At 41.4% G+C, this 21462-nt stretch overlaps 1 protein-coding gene across 6 annotated transcripts in view; it reads left to right on the plus strand.

The window, feature by feature from the left end:
• The window catches only part of arpc1a (actin related protein 2/3 complex subunit 1A), a 53362-nt gene extending 37294 nt beyond the window's left edge, over positions 1-16068 (plus strand). For 5 of the 6 annotated variants that reach the window (XM_012970242.3, XM_012970241.3, XM_012970240.3 and 2 more), the window contains 3 exons: positions 11740-11933; positions 13045-13135; positions 15592-16068. In XM_012970242.3, the coding sequence (XP_012825696.1) occupies positions 11740-11933; positions 13045-13135; positions 15592-15630 (324 nt within the window). In that variant the 3' untranslated portion in view covers positions 15631-16068. The remainder of the gene's footprint in view (positions 1-11739; positions 11934-13044; positions 13136-15591) is intronic. The other variant, NM_203637.1, reaches the window with a different exon arrangement.
• The last annotated feature ends 5394 nt before the right edge of the window (positions 16069-21462 follow it).

Consider the following 21462-nt stretch of genomic DNA (forward strand, 5'->3'; position numbering starts at 1 on the left):
TGCCAGTGGGAATTTATTTCAAGGATATTAGTCACTTAACCCTTTAAGTGCCACAGGACGTAGAATCTACATGCATTCTATGTGCCAGGCTTTCCCTGCAGTCCCTCTCCCCTGCCTCCACTCCCCCTCTGCTCTCTGCCCCCCCCCCCCATGTGCACCGGCTACTCACGAGGGTCTGCAGCTGCTGTGTGATGTCTCTCCTGTGTCTTCAATCTTCAGCCCAGGTAGGTGCCAAATACACACACAAACACACACTTATTACATTAGTACACACATACATTTTGGGGGGGGTTTGGGGGTTTTCACACATTCACAGCACTTACAGCACTCACACTTACTTGCGCGCACACACACACAGAACACCTTTTACCTAATGTACACACACACACACTTACGTAATTTTTTTTTTTATTGCATTGTTTTTATTCTTGCCTGAAAAAATGTTTTATTGCCATTGCGGATAGCGTATTTGCTAACTGCACTGCACAATACCTTTTGTGTATTATTTTGGTGTTTATACTACATTTTCTGTGATATTGGTGCATTTTTGGGTATTTTATTGCATTTTTAGCCATTTTATTGCATTTTTAGTTATGCATAGTTGTTGTTCGCTTGACTTTGTCTGTAAAACTAATTTGCCCAAGCCAAAATACTCAAACTGTTATTCTGACCGCTGATATTATTAGGCAAAAAAAAAATGATTTTAGTGGTCTTTTTTTTTATTTTTTATCAATTTTATTGCTTTTTACATTGTTCTTTGTTACTTATCTTTGCACATGGCCATTTTGTCTGCTGTATTTCAATTTGGCATCCTCTGTACCCCACATAGTTTGGTAAATCTATGCATATTGGGCATCAAACTGTTCAGTAGACCCCTGGTGTTCATATTTAGAATGTTTTATGTTGATACGGTACAAAATGTGAGGGTACATAATGGGGTAAAATGCAAGCTTTGTGACAATTTTCAGAAATGTCCTAAAAACCGTTCTGTTTAGCATAGCTTTGTAGTTTGGTAGTTTGCAGTAGAAAGTTGTATTTACCCATTTTTGTTTTGTCAGAATGTGTACTTTCGGAAAATGTATAGTTTACTAGGGTCTCCATACTGTTATGGGGTCTTATGGCACATAATGTACATGCCGGTAGCTTATATTGCAGCATATACACTTTGTATGCACTAACTTCCTTATGGGGTCTCTAAATGCCAGATACATGGTGATCCTATGCACAATGGGCATCACACTGTTTAGTGGACCCTTGGCTTTCATATTTAGGTTGTGTTTTCTTGGTACCTAATGTTATATGGGAGATAAGGTGCTTGAAAGTGGAAGATTTGATGTGATTTTCTGGTATTTCATCAAAACCGGCAATTTTGGAAAAGCATTGCACCTCTGTAGTTTGGAGTAGAAAGACATGGGTACCAATTTTGAATTCACCCGAATGTGTACTTTCCAAAAATATATGGTTTTGGGGGGTCAATGTATTTTTTTGTGTTTTTACCCCACAGAAAATGCAGTAAATGTGTTGAATTTTCAGTAGCTAAAGAGACCGCTGGGGCAATTTCTATGCAGAAGTGGAAATACACAAAAACTCAAAGGCAGATTTGGAAAGCTCAGGTTATCCTGAAAAAAACGATATATAGTTTGCCTACCTAAATGTAACCCTTCCCCCAGTAAAAGCCCCTAAATTGAGAGAGCACAGAATGTTTACAAAATGTCTGGCACTGAGGGGAACCAAAATGTCAATTTCTGCTTTCACTTAAAGGGTTAAAGTAGCAGAGATTTGACTGCAGGCGACTCATCTGTCCATGGGCCATGAGAGACAGGGTGCTTCATCCCCTCTCCTACGAGCGATGAAGCAATACCTGCCCCAGAGCATTAAATGTGTCGAACTGTGGTAACCACCTAAAAATGCTGCCATCCCTGCAAATTGCTTGAAAATTCAGATGGAAACATTTCTGCAGTATTTCTTGTGATCACCACTTGTATTGTGTTTTGTTTGAAAGGTGCATTTTATTAATTTTCATACAAACAAAAACATAAAATAACGCATTTTACAAATACAATGAGGAAAACGTATTGGTCTTTCTTTTCCAGGTCTATCTCTAAAGTTTGTTATAAACATTAAAGGGATAGGTGTGTCATTACAGAGTGTATATGTGTGTCTGACAGCAGTTCCAGCATATTGGGTCCGTCACCCTACTGAACTAGGTATTCAGGGTGTGGCAGAAAAAGGTGGTAAGACGCCGGTGGGCTTGCTATGTAACTCTGAGCGGGATCGTTCAGTTTCCCTCTAGGTCACACCAAGGGCCCCAAACCTTGTCAGATTTATCAGGTGCGCCCCTAGTCTCGTATGTGAGTTTATACAGAAGAGCAACCGCATTCACTAGATTCTTCCAGGCTGTAATGGTGGGCAAGGTAGGGCCCATCCAATGCATTGCCACTTTTTTTTCTTTGCATAGAACAACAGTATTCTGTAGCGTATCCAGGAGCTATTTTGAGCAATTATACTGTCTAGGACTCCTAGCAAGCAGGTTTCGGGAGCGGTCACAGTAGGGAAGGCTAAGTTATTTGATAAGTATTTAGTGACTGCTGACCAGAACTTAGCGATATGGGGACATGAACAGATCATATGAAAAAAGTTAGCAGGGCTTGCTGCACATCTCGGGCACTGATCTGTTGCGGTACGGCCCATCTGGTGCAACCTTAATGGTGTGATATACAGGTGATGAAAGGTTTTATACTGTATTCACCTAGACAAACTGTATAAATAGACCTACTGACACTCCAGTGGCGCTTGCTCTGGTGGTTGGTGCTCTGTAAGTGATTGCTCTTTAAGTGGGTGCTCTGTAAGTGGAGTTATAAACCACAGGAGTTACAAACTAAGGGAGTTAAAACAAGGTACTAAGTTTGCTTTTATTTTAAGTCTTTTCACCTATTTCTGTTTAACTGTTTCTGTAACTGGGAGAATGAGAGTCGGCAACATTGAAGGTCTGACACAGAGCACAGCCTGCCACATGTATGCAGTTGTGGAACAACAGTTCCAAAGTGCATACCTCTGTTGTTGTGGTTGTGAGCGAATTGCCACTTTAGAGGCTCGCGTTAGAGCCCTAGAGGAAGAAGTTGCAACACTGCGTTCGATTGACAATCTTGAGAGGAGTCTCTTGCTTACCGAGCAAGGAGTTAGCAGGGTCAGATAGTTTGGGGGGAGGGGAGAAAGGATGATAAGGCAGTAAGCTGGGTGACAGTTAGACAATCTAGTGTAAGGAAGAGGGAGGCTGTGCCAGGGTTTGCGCATGCCAACAGATTTGCCAGATTGTGTGAAGAAGATGGGAGTGTGAACTCTGGACTGCCGGTTCTAGATGAGGCTGATCTCTCTAACAGCTGGGAGACCAGTTTCTCTAGTAGTGGTGGGGAGCAGAGCTAGGCCTAAACAGATGGTGGTTATAGGGGATTCAATCATTAGGAAAGTGGACAGGGTAATCTGTCAAGCGGATCGCTTCAACCGAACAGTTGTCTTCCTGTTGCCAGGGTTCGGCATGTGGTTGATCGGGTTGACAAATTATTAGGAGGGGCTGGGCATGACCCGGCTGTCATATCGGTACTAACGACAAAGTGAACGGTAGGTGCAGGACCTTAAAGAGTGAGTTCAGGGATCTAGGCTCTAAGATTAAGCAAAGGTCCTCCAATGTCATATTTCCAGAAATTTTGCCGGTGCCACGTGCAAGTTTAGGGAGACAGCGGGAGCTAAATTCGTGGCTAAAGTCTTGGTGTAGGAAGGAAGGGTTTGGGTTCCTAGAGCACTGGGCTGACTTTTTTCTTTTGGGGTACAATCTATACAGCCGTGACGGATTGCACATCAATGGCAGGGAGTCTGTTGTGCTAGGGGAGAGAATGGTTAAGAGGCTGGAGGAGTGTTTCAACTAGACAAGGGGGGGGTGGGTGAGCTAGAGTTTTATGGGAAAGCTAGTGTAGAAGGGGCAGTGGGACTAGCAAAGGGTTGTGGGGGAGGAGTGAGGGGGGCATATAGTTTATCAGAAAAGGGTAAATTAGGGGAGCTGCAGGCTATTGCATGTATTGAAAATTATGATTTAATTGGTGTATCACTGAGACTTGGTGGGATGAAAAATGCGACTACAGACGTGCAGACTTTGACAGTATAAGGGCATCTCTGCAATGTGTCAACTGGGATAGGCTTTTCATAGGGTTAGACATATCTTTAAAACGTTGCTTTGCAGGTATATACAACAGTATATTCCCCTTGTAAGCAATCAGAGGCATTGCAAAGCAAAACCTTTGTAGCTGAATAAATGTGTTGGTGTCGAGGTAGGTAAGAAAAAACGTGCTTTTAAAAAGCATTCAAGTTAGCTGGGACAGCGGAAACTTTCATCAGGTACAAGGAAGCAAATAAAGCGGGCAAACTAAAATAGAGATGGAAAGGGATATTGCAGCTAGGAGTAAAAAGAATCCAAAATTATTTTTTAATTATGTGAATAGTAAACAAATGAAGTAAGTAATGGGTGGGAACCTTATTATCACAGGGGGGTAAGTTGGTTGATGAGAATGGGGAAAAAGCAAAAATTTTGAACTCTTATTTTTCATCTGTCTATACATCTGAGGAGCCAGCTAATGAAGGCTTCCCTTTTAATATGCCCAGTTCTAGTAATTTAGCTACTGACGCATGGGTCACTCGGGAGGAGATTCAAAAGAGACCTGAAATCGCTATATTCCTGGCTTGCCTAATGAAAGATTTACAAAGATACACATGCTAGAACTTACATGCTTGTTTCAGTGAACGGCGCCGCCATCTTATCCATCATGTCTGAATGGGCTGAAAAGTACAAGCCGGCTCCCTGCTCCTGTTAGAAAGTTTCTGCAGCTCCACAAATTCCCCCTCCATAAACAATCTCCCTGACAGCAGCAGCCCGCCCTCCCCCCTGCTTGTGAGGAAAAAAAAACGGAGCTCTCTGCTGTGCACTGAGCATGTCTGTGTCCGGGACAATCTGTGTTCAGTGAGACAGGAAGCTGCACAGGCTTAGAGCAGGTACTGTATTTACTGACAAGACTTTTCCATGTCAGAGCCAGATTAAGCAACAGCACGGTGAGTTCAGGAAATATGTTAAGGACTGTGTTAAGGCTAAGTTATTGAGCTCATGTTGTTTTTAGACTTTCCTTCTATAAATGAAGCCGAGCACTGTGATTGCCAAGCCTCTTCACATAATTTTTCAGGATTCGTTGAGGTCTGGCATGGTGCTGAGAGACTGGCGAATTGCTAATGTGGTGCCATTATTTAAAAAGGGATCCCGTTCTCAGCCTGAAAACTATTGGCCTGTTAGTCTGACGTCAGTAATAGGAAAGATTTTGGAAGGGGTAATAAGGGATAGGGTACTTGAATACATTGCAGTTCACAATACTGTAAGTTTGTTCCAGCGTGGTTTTATGCATAACCGATCTTGCCAGACTAATTTAGTCACCTTTTATGAGGAGGTGAGCAGGAACCTCAATGCTGGAATGGCAGTTGATGTCATCTACTTGGACTTTGCTAAAGCATTTGATACTGTACCTCACAGAAGGTTAATGATCAAATTGAGGAATATTGGCCTAGAACATAATATTTGTAATTGGATAGAGAACTGGCTGACGGATAGATTACAAAGAATGGTGGTAAATGGAACATTTTCTAATTGGACCAGTGTGGTAAGTAGAGTACCGCAGGGGTTAGTCCTTGGTCCTTTGCTTTTTAACTTGTTTATTAATGACCTGGAGGTGGGCATAGAGAGTACTGTATTTATTTTGCTGATGACACTAAATTGTCCAAATCTATAAGTTCCATGCAGGATGCTGCCACTTTGCAGAGCGATTTGACAAAATTGGAACACTGGGCAGCAAACTGGAAAATGAGGTTCAATGTTGATAAGTGCAAAGTTATGCACTTTGGTAGAAATAATATAAACGCGAACTATCTCCTGAATTGTAGTGTGTTGGGGTATTCTTAATGGAGAAGGAACTAGGGGTTTTTGTAGATAACAAGTCTTATCCAGACAGTGTCATTCTGTGGCTACTAAAGCAAATAAAGTGCTGTCTTTATTAAAAAGGGCATTGACTCAAGGGATGAAAATATAATTTTGCCTCATTATAGGTCCCTGGTAAGGCCTCACCTTGAGTATGCAGTGCAGTTTTGGGCTCCAGTCCTTAAGAAGGATATTAATGAGCTGGAGAGAGTGCAGAGACGTGCAAGTAAACTGGTAAAGGGGATGGAAGATTTAAGCTATGAGGTTAGACTGTCGAGGTTGGGGTTGTTTTCTCTGGAAAAGAGGCGCTTGCGAGGGGACATGATTACTCTGTACAAGTACATTAGAGGGTAATATAGGCAGAAAGGGGATGTTCTTTTTTTCCCATAAAAACGATCAACGCACCAGAGGTCACCCCTTTAGATTAGAGGAACGGAGCTTCCATTTGAAGCAGCGTAGGTGGTTTTTCACGGTGAGGGCAGTGAGGTTGTGGAATGCCCTTGCTAGAGATGCGTTAATTGTAGATTCTGTTAATTACTTTTAGAGGGGCCTGGATAAGTTTTTGAACAAGCAGAAAATCCAAGGCTATTGTGATACTAATATCTACAGTTAGTATTAGTGGTTGTATATATAGTTTATATATGTGAGTGTATAGATTGGTAAGTATAGGTTGTGTGTGCTGGGTTTACTTGGATGGGTTGAACTTGATGGACTCTGGTCTTTTTTCAACCCTATGTAACTATGTATTAATCTGTCTCTAGTAGATATGAGATAGTTATACATGGTGTCTGTTGCCTCCTCCCAATCATCTTGGGTGAGTGCTGGTATTTGGGAAGTCCACCATATTTGTGCGGAGTTAAAGGGTTTGGGGCCTGCTGAGAGTAAGTTTTGGTATAGATTTGAGGTAAGCTTTGCTGGATTACTAGAATGAAGGATTACCTCCACTGTTTAAGAAATGAGCTGAGGGGTGAGAGTGTCAAATTGGTCCCTGAACACTGATCGCAGCTGCAAATATTTGTAAAAGGGAAGAGTAGGTTGTTGTTCTCTCGGATCTGTGCATATGTTGGGAAGGCTGAGTTCCGTAAGACCTCCCAGATATTTAATATTGTGGCGAAGCCAATATATAAAGTTGTGTAGTGACCTAAATTGTGGTAAGTATTGGTTACCCCAAGAGGAAGCCTAGACGTAAGTAAGGGTGGCGGGTGTTTGAGTAGTGTGAGTGCCTATGATCCAAGCTTTATGTGGTATAGTTAGTTGTATTCAGTGGGCCTGTGTCTTTAAGGTGTCGATATGGAAAGTTGCTTAGTCCTTCCAGTGAGCCAAATATTGTTGCCTGGAGCTGCATATTTGGGTTATAAGGGTCTTGAATAAAGCACCAGTGTAAGTAGTGTATCTGCTAGGCTAAGAAGTAGTGATAAAAGTGAGGGAGAGCTAGGCCTCCTTCGGTTAGGGGGAGCGCAAAGTTTCATCCAGGCCATTCTAGGGGGCCGATTATTCCAGACAGGATAATCTAGGTAGGATAATTTTGATTACGTTTCTTAAAGAAGGTTTTAGGGATAAAGATTGGGGCATTATGCAGTATGTATAGAAATTTGGGAAGATATATCATTTTTATTATAATTATGCGACCCCAGAGTGAGAGTGGGCCAGTCGGGTTTTAAGATCCGAAAGTAAGGGGTCTAGGTTAAGTGACAAGTATTTAGTAGGATCTACAGTTATCCAGACTCCTATGTATTTAAATTGACTGGCCCACTTTAGAGGTATATTGGGTACTACGGGTTGCAGTTGGAGAGGGTCTACAGGACAAAGGATTGATTTATCCCAGTTGATTCGCAGACCGGAATAATGGCCAAAGCTCTCCACTTGTTTCAACGGAGAGGTTAGCGAATCCCTGGGATCTGCGAGATATATTAGTAGGTCATCTGCATATAATGATACTTTTTCTTTGATATTATCATATGTAAAGCCCTTAATACCTGGGGAGTTCCTGGTCAGTATGGCTAGGGGCTCTATTGCTAGGGCAAATAATATTGGTGAGAGTGGACAGCCTTGGCCAGTCCCTCTTTCCAGGGAAAATGGGGGAGATGTAATCCCATTTACTCTGACTCTTGCTGTGGGACGTTGGTATAGCAGCTTGATCCACTTTAAAAATGATTGGTCGAAGCTGGACAAGACCTCCCATAGATATCCCCATTCAATTGAATCAAAGGCTTTGGCGGAGTCTAGGGAGGCCACAACCCTGGTGCCTGTCTCTAAGTGAGGGATTTGGTAAAGAGTCTTTTTAAATTAATGTCAGTGGATCTCCCGGGTATAAAGCCTGATTGATCAGGGTGTACAGGGTCGGGGACCACCCGTTGAAGCCTCACCGTCCGGACCTGGTGTCTTATTAGAGGGAAGGGTGGCAATTGTATCAGCAATTTCTTGCTTTGTAATTGGGGCATCTAAGTATGCTCTATCTGCGGGGGTTAGTTTTGGAATTGGGGATGCTTGCTAAGTATTGTACTAGTTGTGTCTTAGGGTAGGTGACTGTAGTTGTGTATAACTTTTTATAGTAGGAGGCAAACTGTTGTGCAATGGTTTTTGATTCTGTGGTAAGTGTGCCATCTTCTTAACGAATGTGGGATATCGCTGTGGAATTGTTCTGGGGTTTAGACAGGTAGGCCTATTTTTATCCCCTCAAAAATGCGCTGATTTTGGTATAGTACTGCCTTTCTTGTTAGTGAAATAGTAGCCCGACTAAGGTAGTTCCTTGCAGATATAAGCTGTTCATATGTGTGCTCTGTAGGGTTTTGGGTGTGTGTAGTTTCTGCTGCAATAAGACTTTTCTCTGCCTCATTTAACTGTTCCTTTTTTTCATCTGTCGCTTGGGATATTACTGCTACTAGTTCACCCCTCATAACTGCCTTAGAGGCGTCCCAATGCATTAGTGGTGAAGCTGATTTATTGTTTAGTTCCCAGAATTCTGTGTATGCTTTTTGGTTCTGAGTAGCAACTACATCATTTTTAAGCCATAGAGGACTCAATCGCCATAATCTGTCTTCTGGAGATGGGTTCCAGTGGAGGGAAAGGCTAAGTGGTGAGTGATCTGACAGGGCTTGCAGTAGATATTGTATTGTGTCAACCATGGGCAATAGATCTGCTGAGGCAAAAGCCAGATCAATTCTAGAGAGGGACTTGTGGGTAAGTGAATGGCAGGAGAGAACTCTTGCTGTGGGATTTTTCCATCTCCAAACCTCTGTAAGGTGTAGAGCATCTGCCCACACCGCAAGTCTGCTAGATCAGTGCTGTCCAACTGGCGGACCCCCCTCTGTGTGGCCCCCTACCTGTCTGGCTGCTTTGATGGCTTACCTTTGAGTAAGCATTAAATGGTATCAGTACTGAGATTAACTGGCCCCCTGCATGGTTCTCACCTCAGATTCAGGCTGTAATCCCTCTGTATTGTTTAAAAATGTAATCCCCTGTGTTTTTCACACCTTTTAATACCTGCATTGTTCACCCCCTGCAGTGTTCACACCTCAGGCTCAGGCTGTAATTACTCCCATTGTTCACTTCTTCACACCTCAGACATAGGTACTGTAGGCAGAGTATGGCACATACAGCCAGCATAGGGCAGGTAGAGTATGGCACACACAGGCAGCATAGGTCAGGGAGGGTATGGCACACACAGGAAGGGTAGGGCAGGCAGAGTATGGCACACACAGTCAGGGTAGGGCAGGCAGAGTATGGCACACACAGTCAGGGTAGGGCAGGCAGAGTATGGCACACACAGGCAGGGTAGGGCAGGCAGAGTATGGCACACAGAGGCAGCATAGAGAAAGCAGAGTATGGCACACACAGGCAGGGTAGGACAGGCAGAGTATGGCACACACAGATAGCATAGGACAGGCAGAGTGCTGCCTGTGTGTGCCATACTCTGCTTGCCTATGCTGCTTTTGGGAGGTGAACCTGGCAGGGGTTTGTTGTGGGAGTTTGTTAGCAGTTGGAAATAGCCATTAAATGGTCCCTAAGGTGTGTAATTATGTACTGGGGGTTGCTGTGCTATCCACAGGGGAGGAGGAGGCATATGGAATAAGGGTATATCTTAATATGACATAATTCTTTCACATATAAATGATGGTTGATATCCCCACAGTAAGGACCAAGCATTTGGGATTTTGCTGTGCTACCACCATTGTGATAAAATAGGTGTGGTTTGAAGTGGGTGTGGTTTCAAAAATGGGAGTGGTCAAAACTGGCTTCCATTAGCGGCCCTCCACCATGTATGCTAGAGAAATTCCGGCCCTCGGCACCGTAGAAGTTGGACAGCACTGTGCTAGATGTATTGGGTTCTGTTTTAGATCTAGTTAGAGAGGGATACTTGCAATTATTAAAGTCTCCCATGATGCCAGTTTAGAAACAACTTGATCTAAGATGGACATCGCAAACGACAGTGTTAAATATATATTCATAATTGTTATGGGTTTATGGACTAGGAGACCATGAAGAATCATGAATCTACCATAGTAGTCTGTATGTAGCTTGATTAATTCAAATGGAACCCCTTTACGTATTAGTATTGAAACTCCTCTGGAATAAGAGGAATAGGTAGTGTTTGTGCCATCCCACCCAGGGTTTTTTAAGTGCTAGTATTTTTTGGCCCGTAAGGTGGGTCTCCTGCAGTAGGAGAATAGAAGGAGGGTATCTCTTTAGGTAAGTAAATATGGGACTCCTTTTGAATTTGGAATTAAGCCCTCTTATATTCCAAGAGGTCACTTGTAATGTGTTTATAAGAAATGCAAGACTAAGGAAATACTTTCTGTGCAAATATGATTATACATTATTTATAGAAATTGCACAAAATACAAGTAGTATCAGCAAAATTCTTCAAAACCTTTCATTTTAGTATATCCTTTTGGAGGTTTTAATTTTAAATACCTTCTCTAGAAAAATCTTTTAAGGTTCATTTTGTGTGAAAAAAAGACTGAACATATTTATTTATGTTAATGGGCTGTCTTTCCTTGTCTAGCTCCTTTAAGTCTTTTGTTTTAGCTGTCTGTTTAGCTTTTTAAAAACCACCCATTCAACATCTTATAACTTAATTCTGATTAACTGTAATTTGTTTATAAAAACTTGTGTTTATAACAAAACCAAAAATTGCAAATTGAATTTTCCAGGTAGTGTAAATATGTGGTCAGTATCCCTTTTAAATGGGTTTTTCACTTTACATTAACTTTTCGTATGATGTAGAGAATGCTATCCTGAAACAATTGAAGTTGGTCTTCATTTTTTATTTGTGGCTTTTGATTTATCTAGCTTTTTGTTAAGCAGCACTGCAGTTTGGAATTTCAAGGGCTATCTGGTTACCAGGGGGGCAATTTAACCTAGCAACCAGGCAGGGGTTTTAAAAAGAGACAGGGACATGAATTGAGGAGGGCCTAAATAGAAAGATAAGTAATAAAAAGCAACAATACAATTGTAGCCTCACAGTGCAATAGTTTTTTGGCTGCTGGGGTCAGCATGCCCCATTTGAAAGCTAGGAAGAGTCAAAAGTAAAAAAAATAATTTTAAAATCTATAAAAAATAAAGACCAGTTGAAAAGAATTGTCCATTCTATAACATACTAAAAGTTAACCTAAAGGTGAACCACCCCTTTTTCCTGATCATGATTCCTGCAGTGACATCAGGCTGGCCATTCGCCTGAAGCATAAAACCCAGGCCATATATCAGTTGTTAAATGTACTTTTGTGTTTCAGGGCCATGATTGCTGTCCAATGCTTTTCACCTATGATGAGCATGGTTCCTTGACATTTGTTTCCAAACTGGATATTCCGAAACAGAGCACTCAGCGTAATATCTCTGCCATGGAGCGATTTCGCAACATGGACAAGAGAGCTACCGCAGAAGACCGGAATACCACACTGGAGACCCTTCATCAGAACAGCATCACGTAGGTTTGATGGGGGAAAAGTAGTTCATAGACTGCATCACCGATGGGAAACAAAGCTAGACTAATGTAGATGTAAATACCAAGTGAGGGTAAATGACCGAAATGGCAAAGTAGATTTAGGTGCAATGTGTCTGATAAAGACTTGAGTATAAGGTTTATTGTTTGTGGGATGGGTTGGGGTTACTACAAAGCCAGACCAACAATAAAAGGGGAAATTAGATGCACAGCTTGGATACCTGAGAAGTGGTTTTAACAGGAAATTTTGCAGGGAATTTGCAGAAATAGCTTATGTAGAATACCCTAGAATTACCAGATCATACAAAAAGTCAGAGACATTTGTATTAAATGCAGCTGCATTAAATATTGCTACAATATCCGGTACTGATCCAGAGAAACATACTCGATGTTCATGAAAAGCGCAGTATAAAATACTTTTTATACCTCAGTAGATGTCAGGATGTAGCCGGATTAAAGAAGTGATAAGGCATTTTAGAGGTAGATAGTTGGCTTGTTTTTTTGACCAAACTGGATGACCGTTGCTTAACTTCTTCCATGATTGTGCAACCTCGTTTGACTGCAGTCTGTTACTCTATGCTGAAAATCATGTAGTAACAAGAAGGTATGTGGTTTGCTCCTTCAGCTGATCTGTTAAATCAGTACCCATGTCCAGCCAGATATTAAAGGTTACATTTGAACCACCAGGAGCAATTTTTAGAGCTGAAAAACCATATCTAGATTTTTGTGCTACAACCTCCATGTAAAACTACAGCAATAGAAATAAATGGAAGCAGGAACATACAGAAACTCTTCAGTTCAGTAGTTATGTGCATCAAGGTATATAAATTAATGAATGCAGGCACCGGAAATTGCAGGAGATTTCATTTTAAATGCAACCCTCCACAGCATAGCTTTCTGTGTTTTCCTGTGCCTGCTTTCACAAATAGAACAGAATAGATCACAACTGTGATCAAAGTTAGCTGTTGATCCCATCATTTTCATGAGGTTCAACAGCCTGATTTTAGATTTAGGACCGTAGAGTAGTTGTCCTAAATGTTTTTCAGGATGAGCACAAACGTAGAGGGATCATCATCCATTTTTTTTCCCTTGATAGCCAAGTGTCTATCTATGATGGTGACAAAACTGACTGTCGCAAGTTCTGTACTACAGGAATTGATGGAGCAATGACTATCTGGGATTTTAAGGTAATCCATCCTAATAACTGCCAAAAAACATAGTTCTGTGCATTTTTGCAACTAACGATGTACAGCAAGGGGAGGGGTTGCACAAGGTGCAGTTTTATAGCAGAAAATTCTAAAATATGTATTGATTGTGCAATGCTAATTCAGTACATGTATAGGACCTGTTATCCAGAATGCTCGGGACCCAGGGCGGCTTTCCATAATTTGGATCTCCATACCTGAAAGGAGAAGGAAAGGCTAAGTCACTTGGGGGGTGCCAAAATGTTAGGCACCCCCAAGTGACTTTAATTGCTTACCTTTTACCCCGGGCTGGTGCCCCTGTTAGGAGAAAACCGCACCAGCCCGGGGTAGCTGCAAGTGGGGTGTCCTCTTCCTTCTTCACGTGCTTGCGCATGCGCAGTAGAGTGAAAAGCCGAACTCTAACAAAAAAGTTGGCTTTTTGACGACAAAAGGAAGAGGAAACGCTTACTGCAGGTACCCTGGTCTGGTGCAGTTTTCTTCTAACGGGCACCAGCCCAGGGTAAAAGGTAAGCGATTAAAGTCACTTGGGGGTGCCTAACATTTTGGCACCCCCAAGTGACGGCCTTTCCTTCTCCTTTAAGTCTTCTAAAAAATAATTTAAACTCAATAGCATTCATTATATCTTACTTAGGATCAAGTACAAGCTACTGTTTTATTATTACAGAGAAAAAGGAAATAATTTTTAAAAATTAGAATTATTTGCTTATAATGGAGTCTATAGGAGATGGCCTTTCCGTAATTTGGAACTTTCTGGATAATGAACTTCCGGATAACTGATCCCATACCTCTATGAGTACACTGCAAAAGTTAGAGTTTTCTAAGGATGCACCAATTCCTCCATTTTGGGATTAAAAGATTTGATGAATCCTGAATCCAAAGCCTAATTTGGGATATGCAAATCAAGGCACAGAAGGATTGACAGAACCACATGTGAAGTCACATGATTTGGAGGATTCGGATTCTGTTTGGCCAGGCACTTGAACCAATTCTGTGCATCCCTAGAATTTTTGTGAAAGTTTTTTTTATGTCAGTTTAAATCAAAGCTTGTGGATCTGAAAACCAGTGGGCAAAGGATTAACAATGTGTGTGGGTTTAGGGACATAAATTAAAGTAGTGCACATTTTTTTTATAATATTGCCCTACAATATTATGTGTATTGAATATATTCTGTGCCTCACCGTATGGGAAATTTTAATCTTATTACTCCAATGCTACTAATTTATTAACAGCCTTTTGCAGACTCATTGGTATATCTGCATATGACAGGAGAGGGGCATATTAGGATCATGAAACAAATTCTCAAATGCGTTGTATGTGTGATTAGACTTTGCTGGATCCCTGTTCCTTAGGCTAATGCCACATGTAGCATATGGCGCATATTTAATTGAATTAGCTCGGGTGCAAGCATATGTAGCCGATATCCACCTGAAAACGCAAGACATTTTTTAAACGGATATCAGCTACATGTGCCTGCACCCAAGCATATTCAATTCATTCGGGTGCAGGCACAGGTAGGGGGAGTAAAACTCCCATATGGAGCATTTTTCGTCTTCCCGAAAATATGCGCCATACAGTACGCGTGGCATTAACCTTAAATAAATAGAGTTTCTCACTTACACCTGATTGTCATTCCATTGACTAAATACACCAGACTTTGATTTCGCCTTCAAATTATATAGGATTCACTTACTTTTGCCACATGCAAATATGTTATTTTGTTTCTGAGCACATCAGTCTGGATAAATGTATCTCTACTAAAATTACTACAGGTATGGGACCCTTTATCCAGAATGCTTGGGACCTGGGGTTTTCCGGATAAGGGATCTTTCTGTAATTTGGATCTCCTACCAAAAGTCTGCTAAAAACATTATTTAAACAGTAATTAAACCCAATAGGATTGTTTTGCCTCCAATAAAGATTCATTATATCTTAGTTGGGATCAAGTACATGGGACTGTTGCATTATTACTGAGAAAAAGGAAATCATATTTAAAAATGTGAATTATTTGATTAAAATGTAGTCTATGGGAGAAGGCCTTTCCGTAATTTGGAACTTTCTTGATAATGGGTTTCCGGATAAGGGGTCTGATACCTGTACATGTTTTGTTAAAAAGTTAGCTTTTTATAAAGTTTATAGCAGCTTATCTCTCCAATGTTTTTGGATGTTTTTGTAATTATGCATGTGATTTTCCTAAATTTTTTGAGCATGGAGACCCAAATTTACAGCAGAACCCCCATTTTACATTTTCAGGGGGATATTTACGTTAAACAAAAGTGGTGTTTTATAACTTAACTGCCAGTTCTCGATCCTTTTAAATGTAAAACAGCAGTATGCCCTTTATGCAAAAAGTGTACATTTAGTAAAATCAATTTGACTCATGTTAGCACAAAGAAATATATGTGCTAGTTGTATTTAACAGTTGATTGTTTTCCTTTTAGACCCTGGAGTCATGTGTTCAAGGTCTCCGGATTATTTGATAAGTAAAATTGCCTTTCCTAGCAGGACAAAAGACCTCGTGGGACCCAATGCACTGATCAAACATAACAACCAGCTGCCAACAGAAATCCTTCAATGTCCAGCTGGCCCCATGAGCATTGGAAGAAACTCAGTAATATTGATATGGCTACGTAAAGATGGAGGCTGTATGACATTATGTTTGGAACTGTTTATATTGTTTTCAGCTCCAAATACAACTGGGATGTTTGGGTTTCTGACTAAAATACGTGGTGGTTAATCTGTGGTGAAAATCAGTGAAATTAGTTGCACTTTTTTGTTTTTAATTTTTTCTTCATTTAATTGCATAATTTATCAACGCTCGTCTTAGTAGATTCTGTGGGGTGCACCTGTTACTAAGTTAAAAGGTGAATTTTATGTAAATTGTCTGCTAGGAAATAAAAAAGCAAAACATTCTAATGTGCATATGGATTTATTTTGTACAATAAGTGGTAAAAGTGCCAAGTGTCGGGCTGTAGGGAATTTATAAAATGTAAAAAAAAATCCTTGCTTAGAAGTGACACATTGGCAAAGAAAGGCAAGTTGGGAAGGATACAGAGCTTTAATTACTCTGATTGCCTCCCATGGGTAAAGTACTGCCTGAGATGTATGTGAAGGGGTGCCCTACTTGCAACAGTTTGCTTGGTCACATCCAGCTCTAAACAGTTGGCTAGAGCTAAGGTAAGTCTGCGAAGTCAGGCAATTTGCTTTGGCAAGCACTCTAGATGAGAATCCCCTCCCTCTTAAACTCACTTCTGTAGTAATTATTACCAAAAGATGAGGAATAAATGTATAACTTGTGCAAAGAATTTGACCTTGCAGGTACTAAATTAATAATTATTTTACTTATAGCAGAATCCAGTTTTTTCAGAAGGAGTCTACTTACTTATTTATTCCATTTTAAATATTTTTTTTTTTTTATGCTTGGCAGAGAACTGCCAGTATGAATGCAGATAATAATTCCAGGACCTGCAAAGTATCCTTAACCCTTTCACTGCCAGCCGATTTGTCCCAAAAGTGAACATCTACTGCCAAGCCGTTTTTAGACATTTTGCACTCATTACTTGCTTCGGTTTCTTGACAAGAAAACCTACATGAAATAAAGCATGTTATATATCGTTTTTTCCGGAACGAATTGGGCTTCAACATTGTAATAAAATTTTGTACTTTTTCTGGAGATTTAACACATTTTTTGAGTGAAATATGTTAAAAAAAAAAAAAAAAAAATAAAGAAAAAAGTATTTTTATTTTGTGCTTACAAAAATTTTACTGTTTCTAAAAGCCCCGATTCTGCTGAATCCAACAATACCAAATATGTATTGGTAACCCACTTTTCTTGTCCAGAAGACACCACAATAATAAAACAGCATTTTGTGCAATTTTACATCGAAAAAAAAGTGAAAAGGTCATCTCTATTTTAACATGGCATATCTTATGACAGAAATGGAATACCCCCATAAGTCACACATTTTTAGAAACTGCACACCTCTATATTTTTAGTTGTGGTGTAGTTTTTGCTCTAAATGTAGCTCCTGTCATACAGATAGCGTAAAAACATATGCCATATTTTTAATTTATTTTTTTTTTTCTGAAACACTATCACAGTCACAAAGTCCAAAGTAAATTTGAGAATAAAACACCAATGAAAATTTTCAAATGAAGGCAGGTTATAAAAGAACAAGTTATCCCGAGTAAAACGATACCCCACATGCATGGGTGCACCTAAAGACACGGCCTCCAAACAGCCCAAAACAGGGGCAATACATAAAAGCAATTCCAGCTCGAAAGTTTGGAGCTGCGCTCTAAGTGCACACCATGCAGCTTTTCAGTCTAAACGCCCCCTTACCTGTGAAATACCCCCACAAACTATATGTTTTCTGAAAGTGCACACCTGTAGCTATTCAGCAGTGCCATTCTTGCTTTCCTGCATGCAGAATGGTGGACACAGTTCTCCATAGAAGTTTGCGGTTTGGCCTGGAATAAAGAAAAAAAAAAGATCCAAAGTTAGATTTTTCCCCGAAATTGCCATAACAATGAAATAAAACCTATAAAACATCAATCTGCAACTTGTCCTGAAAAAAACGATACCCCACATGCATGGGTGCACCTAAAGACACGGCCTCCAAACAACCCAAAACAGCGGCAAAACATAAGAGCAATTTCAGCTCGAAAGTTTGGAGCTGCGCTCTAAGTGCACACCATGCAGCTTTTCAGTCTAAACACCCCCTTACCTGTGAAATACCCCCACAAACTATATGTTTTCTGAAAATGCACACCTGTAGCTATTCAGCAGTGCCATTCTTGCTTTCCTGCATGCAGAATTGTGGACGCAGTTCTCCGTAGAAGTTTGCGGTTTGGCCTGAAATAAAGAAAAAAAAGATCCAAAGTTAGATCCAAAATTTCTCCCCGAAATTGCAATAACTAAAAAACCTGCCCAATTTAGCCCCAAAATATATTCTATTTACCTTTATCTGTTTAGTTGAACATCTTTTGACTGTATAGCTTCATCTGTATTCCTGAGAATCTTCGGGTGATGCGGGGAGGTGGTGAAAGGGAGTCATTGCCCCCACCGAGTAATGACAACTGGCGGGGGCAAGAGAAGGGAGCGCGGGCTAGGGTTAGGCAGGAGAGGTTTCTGCCTGGCACCCCCCAATTGTTGCACCCTAGGCAGGTGCCTCTTCTGCCTACCCCTAGTTCCGGCCCTGGCATTAGCTAAAGCATACCTCTCAACATTTGAAAAATGAAAAGAGGGACAAAAAGATTTGGTGCGTGCAGCGCGGCAATTTTTTGTGCGTGCCCACTTTTGTGGCCCCAATTTCCACACCCCATTTTTTTTTTTTTAAATAAATACTCCTTATATATAGTTGAAATGGTGGGATCAGACGCAAATGTGCTATACCCTCATACTGTACTATCTAATAAAAATAAGATAAGGCAGTCAGTTATTAGTGAGTTATGACTATGTACCAGTTTTGCCCCCCCCATACACAATGCACCTATAGAAAGTCAATACCCCCATACACAGTGCCCCCAATTGCCCCCAAAGACAGAACCCCCATACACAGTGCCCCCAATTGCCCCCATACACAGTGCCCCCAATTGCCCCCATACACAGTGCCCCCAATTGCCCCCATACACAGTGCCCCCCATACACAGTGCCCCCAATTGCCCCCATACACAGTACCCCCCATACACAGTGCCCCCAATTGCCCCCATACACAATGCTCCCCATACACAGTGCCCCCCATTACACAGTGCCGTAATCTATTACATAAGTTACATTGCACCACAATTCTGGAAAAAGCTGAATGCCTGCACCAAGAACAAAATATATATTGCCCAAAATAAAGGCCTCAATATCTGCATTGAAAGCTGAGCTAATGAGTTGTGAATTCACCAGTTCCTCTCCAACCAAAAGAGCGATGCCATCAGAGCTACCAACAAACTATAACTTTCTTTTCACTACTGCAAACAAAGACCCTAACTGTGCAAAAATAATAAAAAAAATATTCCATGGAGACCTAATACTGTACACTAGTAAAACCTAAAATGTCACCCAAAAATACATATAGCCATAGCAACTGCCCTGAAAGGGTAGCTTATGAGGTGTCAGTAAAAGAAAACCTTGTGGCATCAGCAGGGGAGATGAAATCATCCGCAGGCAAGATGAAACATGATCATCACGCACCACAAATTTTTAGGGGCCCAGTCCGTCAAGCAACACCTCAGTTGGCTATACATAACCTAACATAACATTTTAGGTAAGGAAACACCCAAACTAACCACAACATAAAATTCTGACCTGAATACATAAACCATAAGGCTATTATATAAATTTTGCACAAAGCGGGATGCCAATAATTATTATAAATTCCATCAGTGCACAACAATTTATTACCCTTTCAATAGTGCAGCCGAGTATGATATATCTCAAAACATTGAGACATAACCCGGGGTTGCGAGGGCACTTAGGGCAGTAGTACCGTGTATCTTGTCTTATACCCCTTTTGCGGCACACTCTGCAAGCTTTCTGGGCAAATACTTTTCCAGGTGTGGGTGGAAGCGTATCAATAAAGTGCTTCCCAATCAATCGGGCCACATTGTCACTAGGGGGCATCTCAGGCTCTGTCTCCTCTACGCCACTAAACAACAGGGCAGGGATTATCTGCAGCTGGTATTTATAGTAGGATAATTTGGGGCCTGGTACTGCTGCCTTATATACAACGTATGAATTTCGAAGGGCCATTTGAATAAAGTATATACCAACTTTTTTGTACCAGGCCTTAGTTTTTCGAGTGGCGTTGTAGTAATGTTGGAGTTCTGTCAACGCCACCCATGTACCTGCTGTATTCCCTGCTACAGAGAGGTTTTGTTTTAGGGGGCCTACCAACTCTCCGTACCACAGTCAGTACTCATCGTGGATTGTCGTCGGCATGAATACATTTTTTGTGTCATAATAATTTATGGCAAGGAGCTCATCATTTCTTAGGGCATAAACTTCTCCACGATTAAGTTTTTTGCTGACCAGATCCCTGGGCAATCCCTTTCGGGTACAATTTATAGTGCCACAGGCTAGAGTATCTAAACAATATAGGGCAGTGAACAAGGGGATACTAGAGTAAAAGTTATCCACATATAAGTGGTAACCTTGGCCCAAAAGTGGAGAGATGAGCTCCCATACAATTTTGCCACTGGTAGTCAAATCAACGGGACAACCAGGGGGGTCTAATTGGGAGTCCTTGCCTTCATAAATCATGAAATAGCTGGTGTACCCCGTAATGCTTTCGCACAGTTTGTAAAATTTGATCCCATAGCGGGCACGCTTGCTTGGGATGTACTGCCGAAATGCAATGCGTCCTTTGAAGAGGAGAAGTGACTCATCTATACAAATGTTTTGGGAAGGGGTATACACTTCTCCACACCGCTCAGACAGGCTATTTATAAGGGGCCTCAATTTATGCATCCTGTCATGGCCGGGCACATCAGGGGGTACAGCCGTTGCATTGTTATTGAAATGCAGAAACCGGAGCAGTAGCTGATACCGGTTTCTCGGCATGGTGGCAGAAAAAACAGGGATAGACAACACAGTAGTGGTATCCCAGTAGGACTCCAAGGAATTTGCTTTTATGAGACCCATAGCTAAAGTGAGTCCCAAGAACTTTTTCATTTCGGCAATGTCAGTGGGATGCCATGCCTGCGCTCGAGCATACCTAGGTAGGGGATTATGGGCAAGGTATTGCTCGGCGTTTAAATTTGTATAGAGGACCATATCCTGTTGGATGGCCTCAGTAATATATAATTGAAAAAAATCAACTGGTTCAAAATTCCTGGTGTCCACCTTAACACCAGCGACTGCAGTAAATGGGGGAATCTCAGGGGGAAAGTTACAAGGAGGCCTCCACGCAGGCTCTCCTCCAGCTGCAGCATCAGCCCTATCACCCTCCCTCATTTGGAACACTCTCCTCTACCTCCACCTCCATGGGCTCCTCAAGAGCACCAACCGTGCTACTACTAGTAGCACGGTTGGTGCTCTTGAGGAGCCCATGGAGGTGGAGGTAGAGGAGAGTGTTCCAAATGAGGGAGGGTGATAGGGCTGATGCTGCAGCTGGAGGAGAGCCTCCTCAGTAGAGGAGTCACTCTCTGAATCAGGGGGCACATACTCGGAATCAGAGTCACTGAACTCCTCCGAGCTAGAGGCCATGCACAGTGCAGCAGCCTCTTCAACTGAGAACAACTTTCTAGCCATGTTGCCAACAAAATATTTTCAAAACAAATATAACACCCTAGTCTAAATGCCCCCAATCAGTCACACAAAA

This window comes from Xenopus tropicalis, chromosome 9 (genome assembly GCF_000004195.4).
Source record: "Xenopus tropicalis strain Nigerian chromosome 9, UCB_Xtro_10.0, whole genome shotgun sequence".
NCBI classification, from domain to species: domain Eukaryota; kingdom Metazoa; phylum Chordata; class Amphibia; order Anura; family Pipidae; genus Xenopus; species Xenopus tropicalis.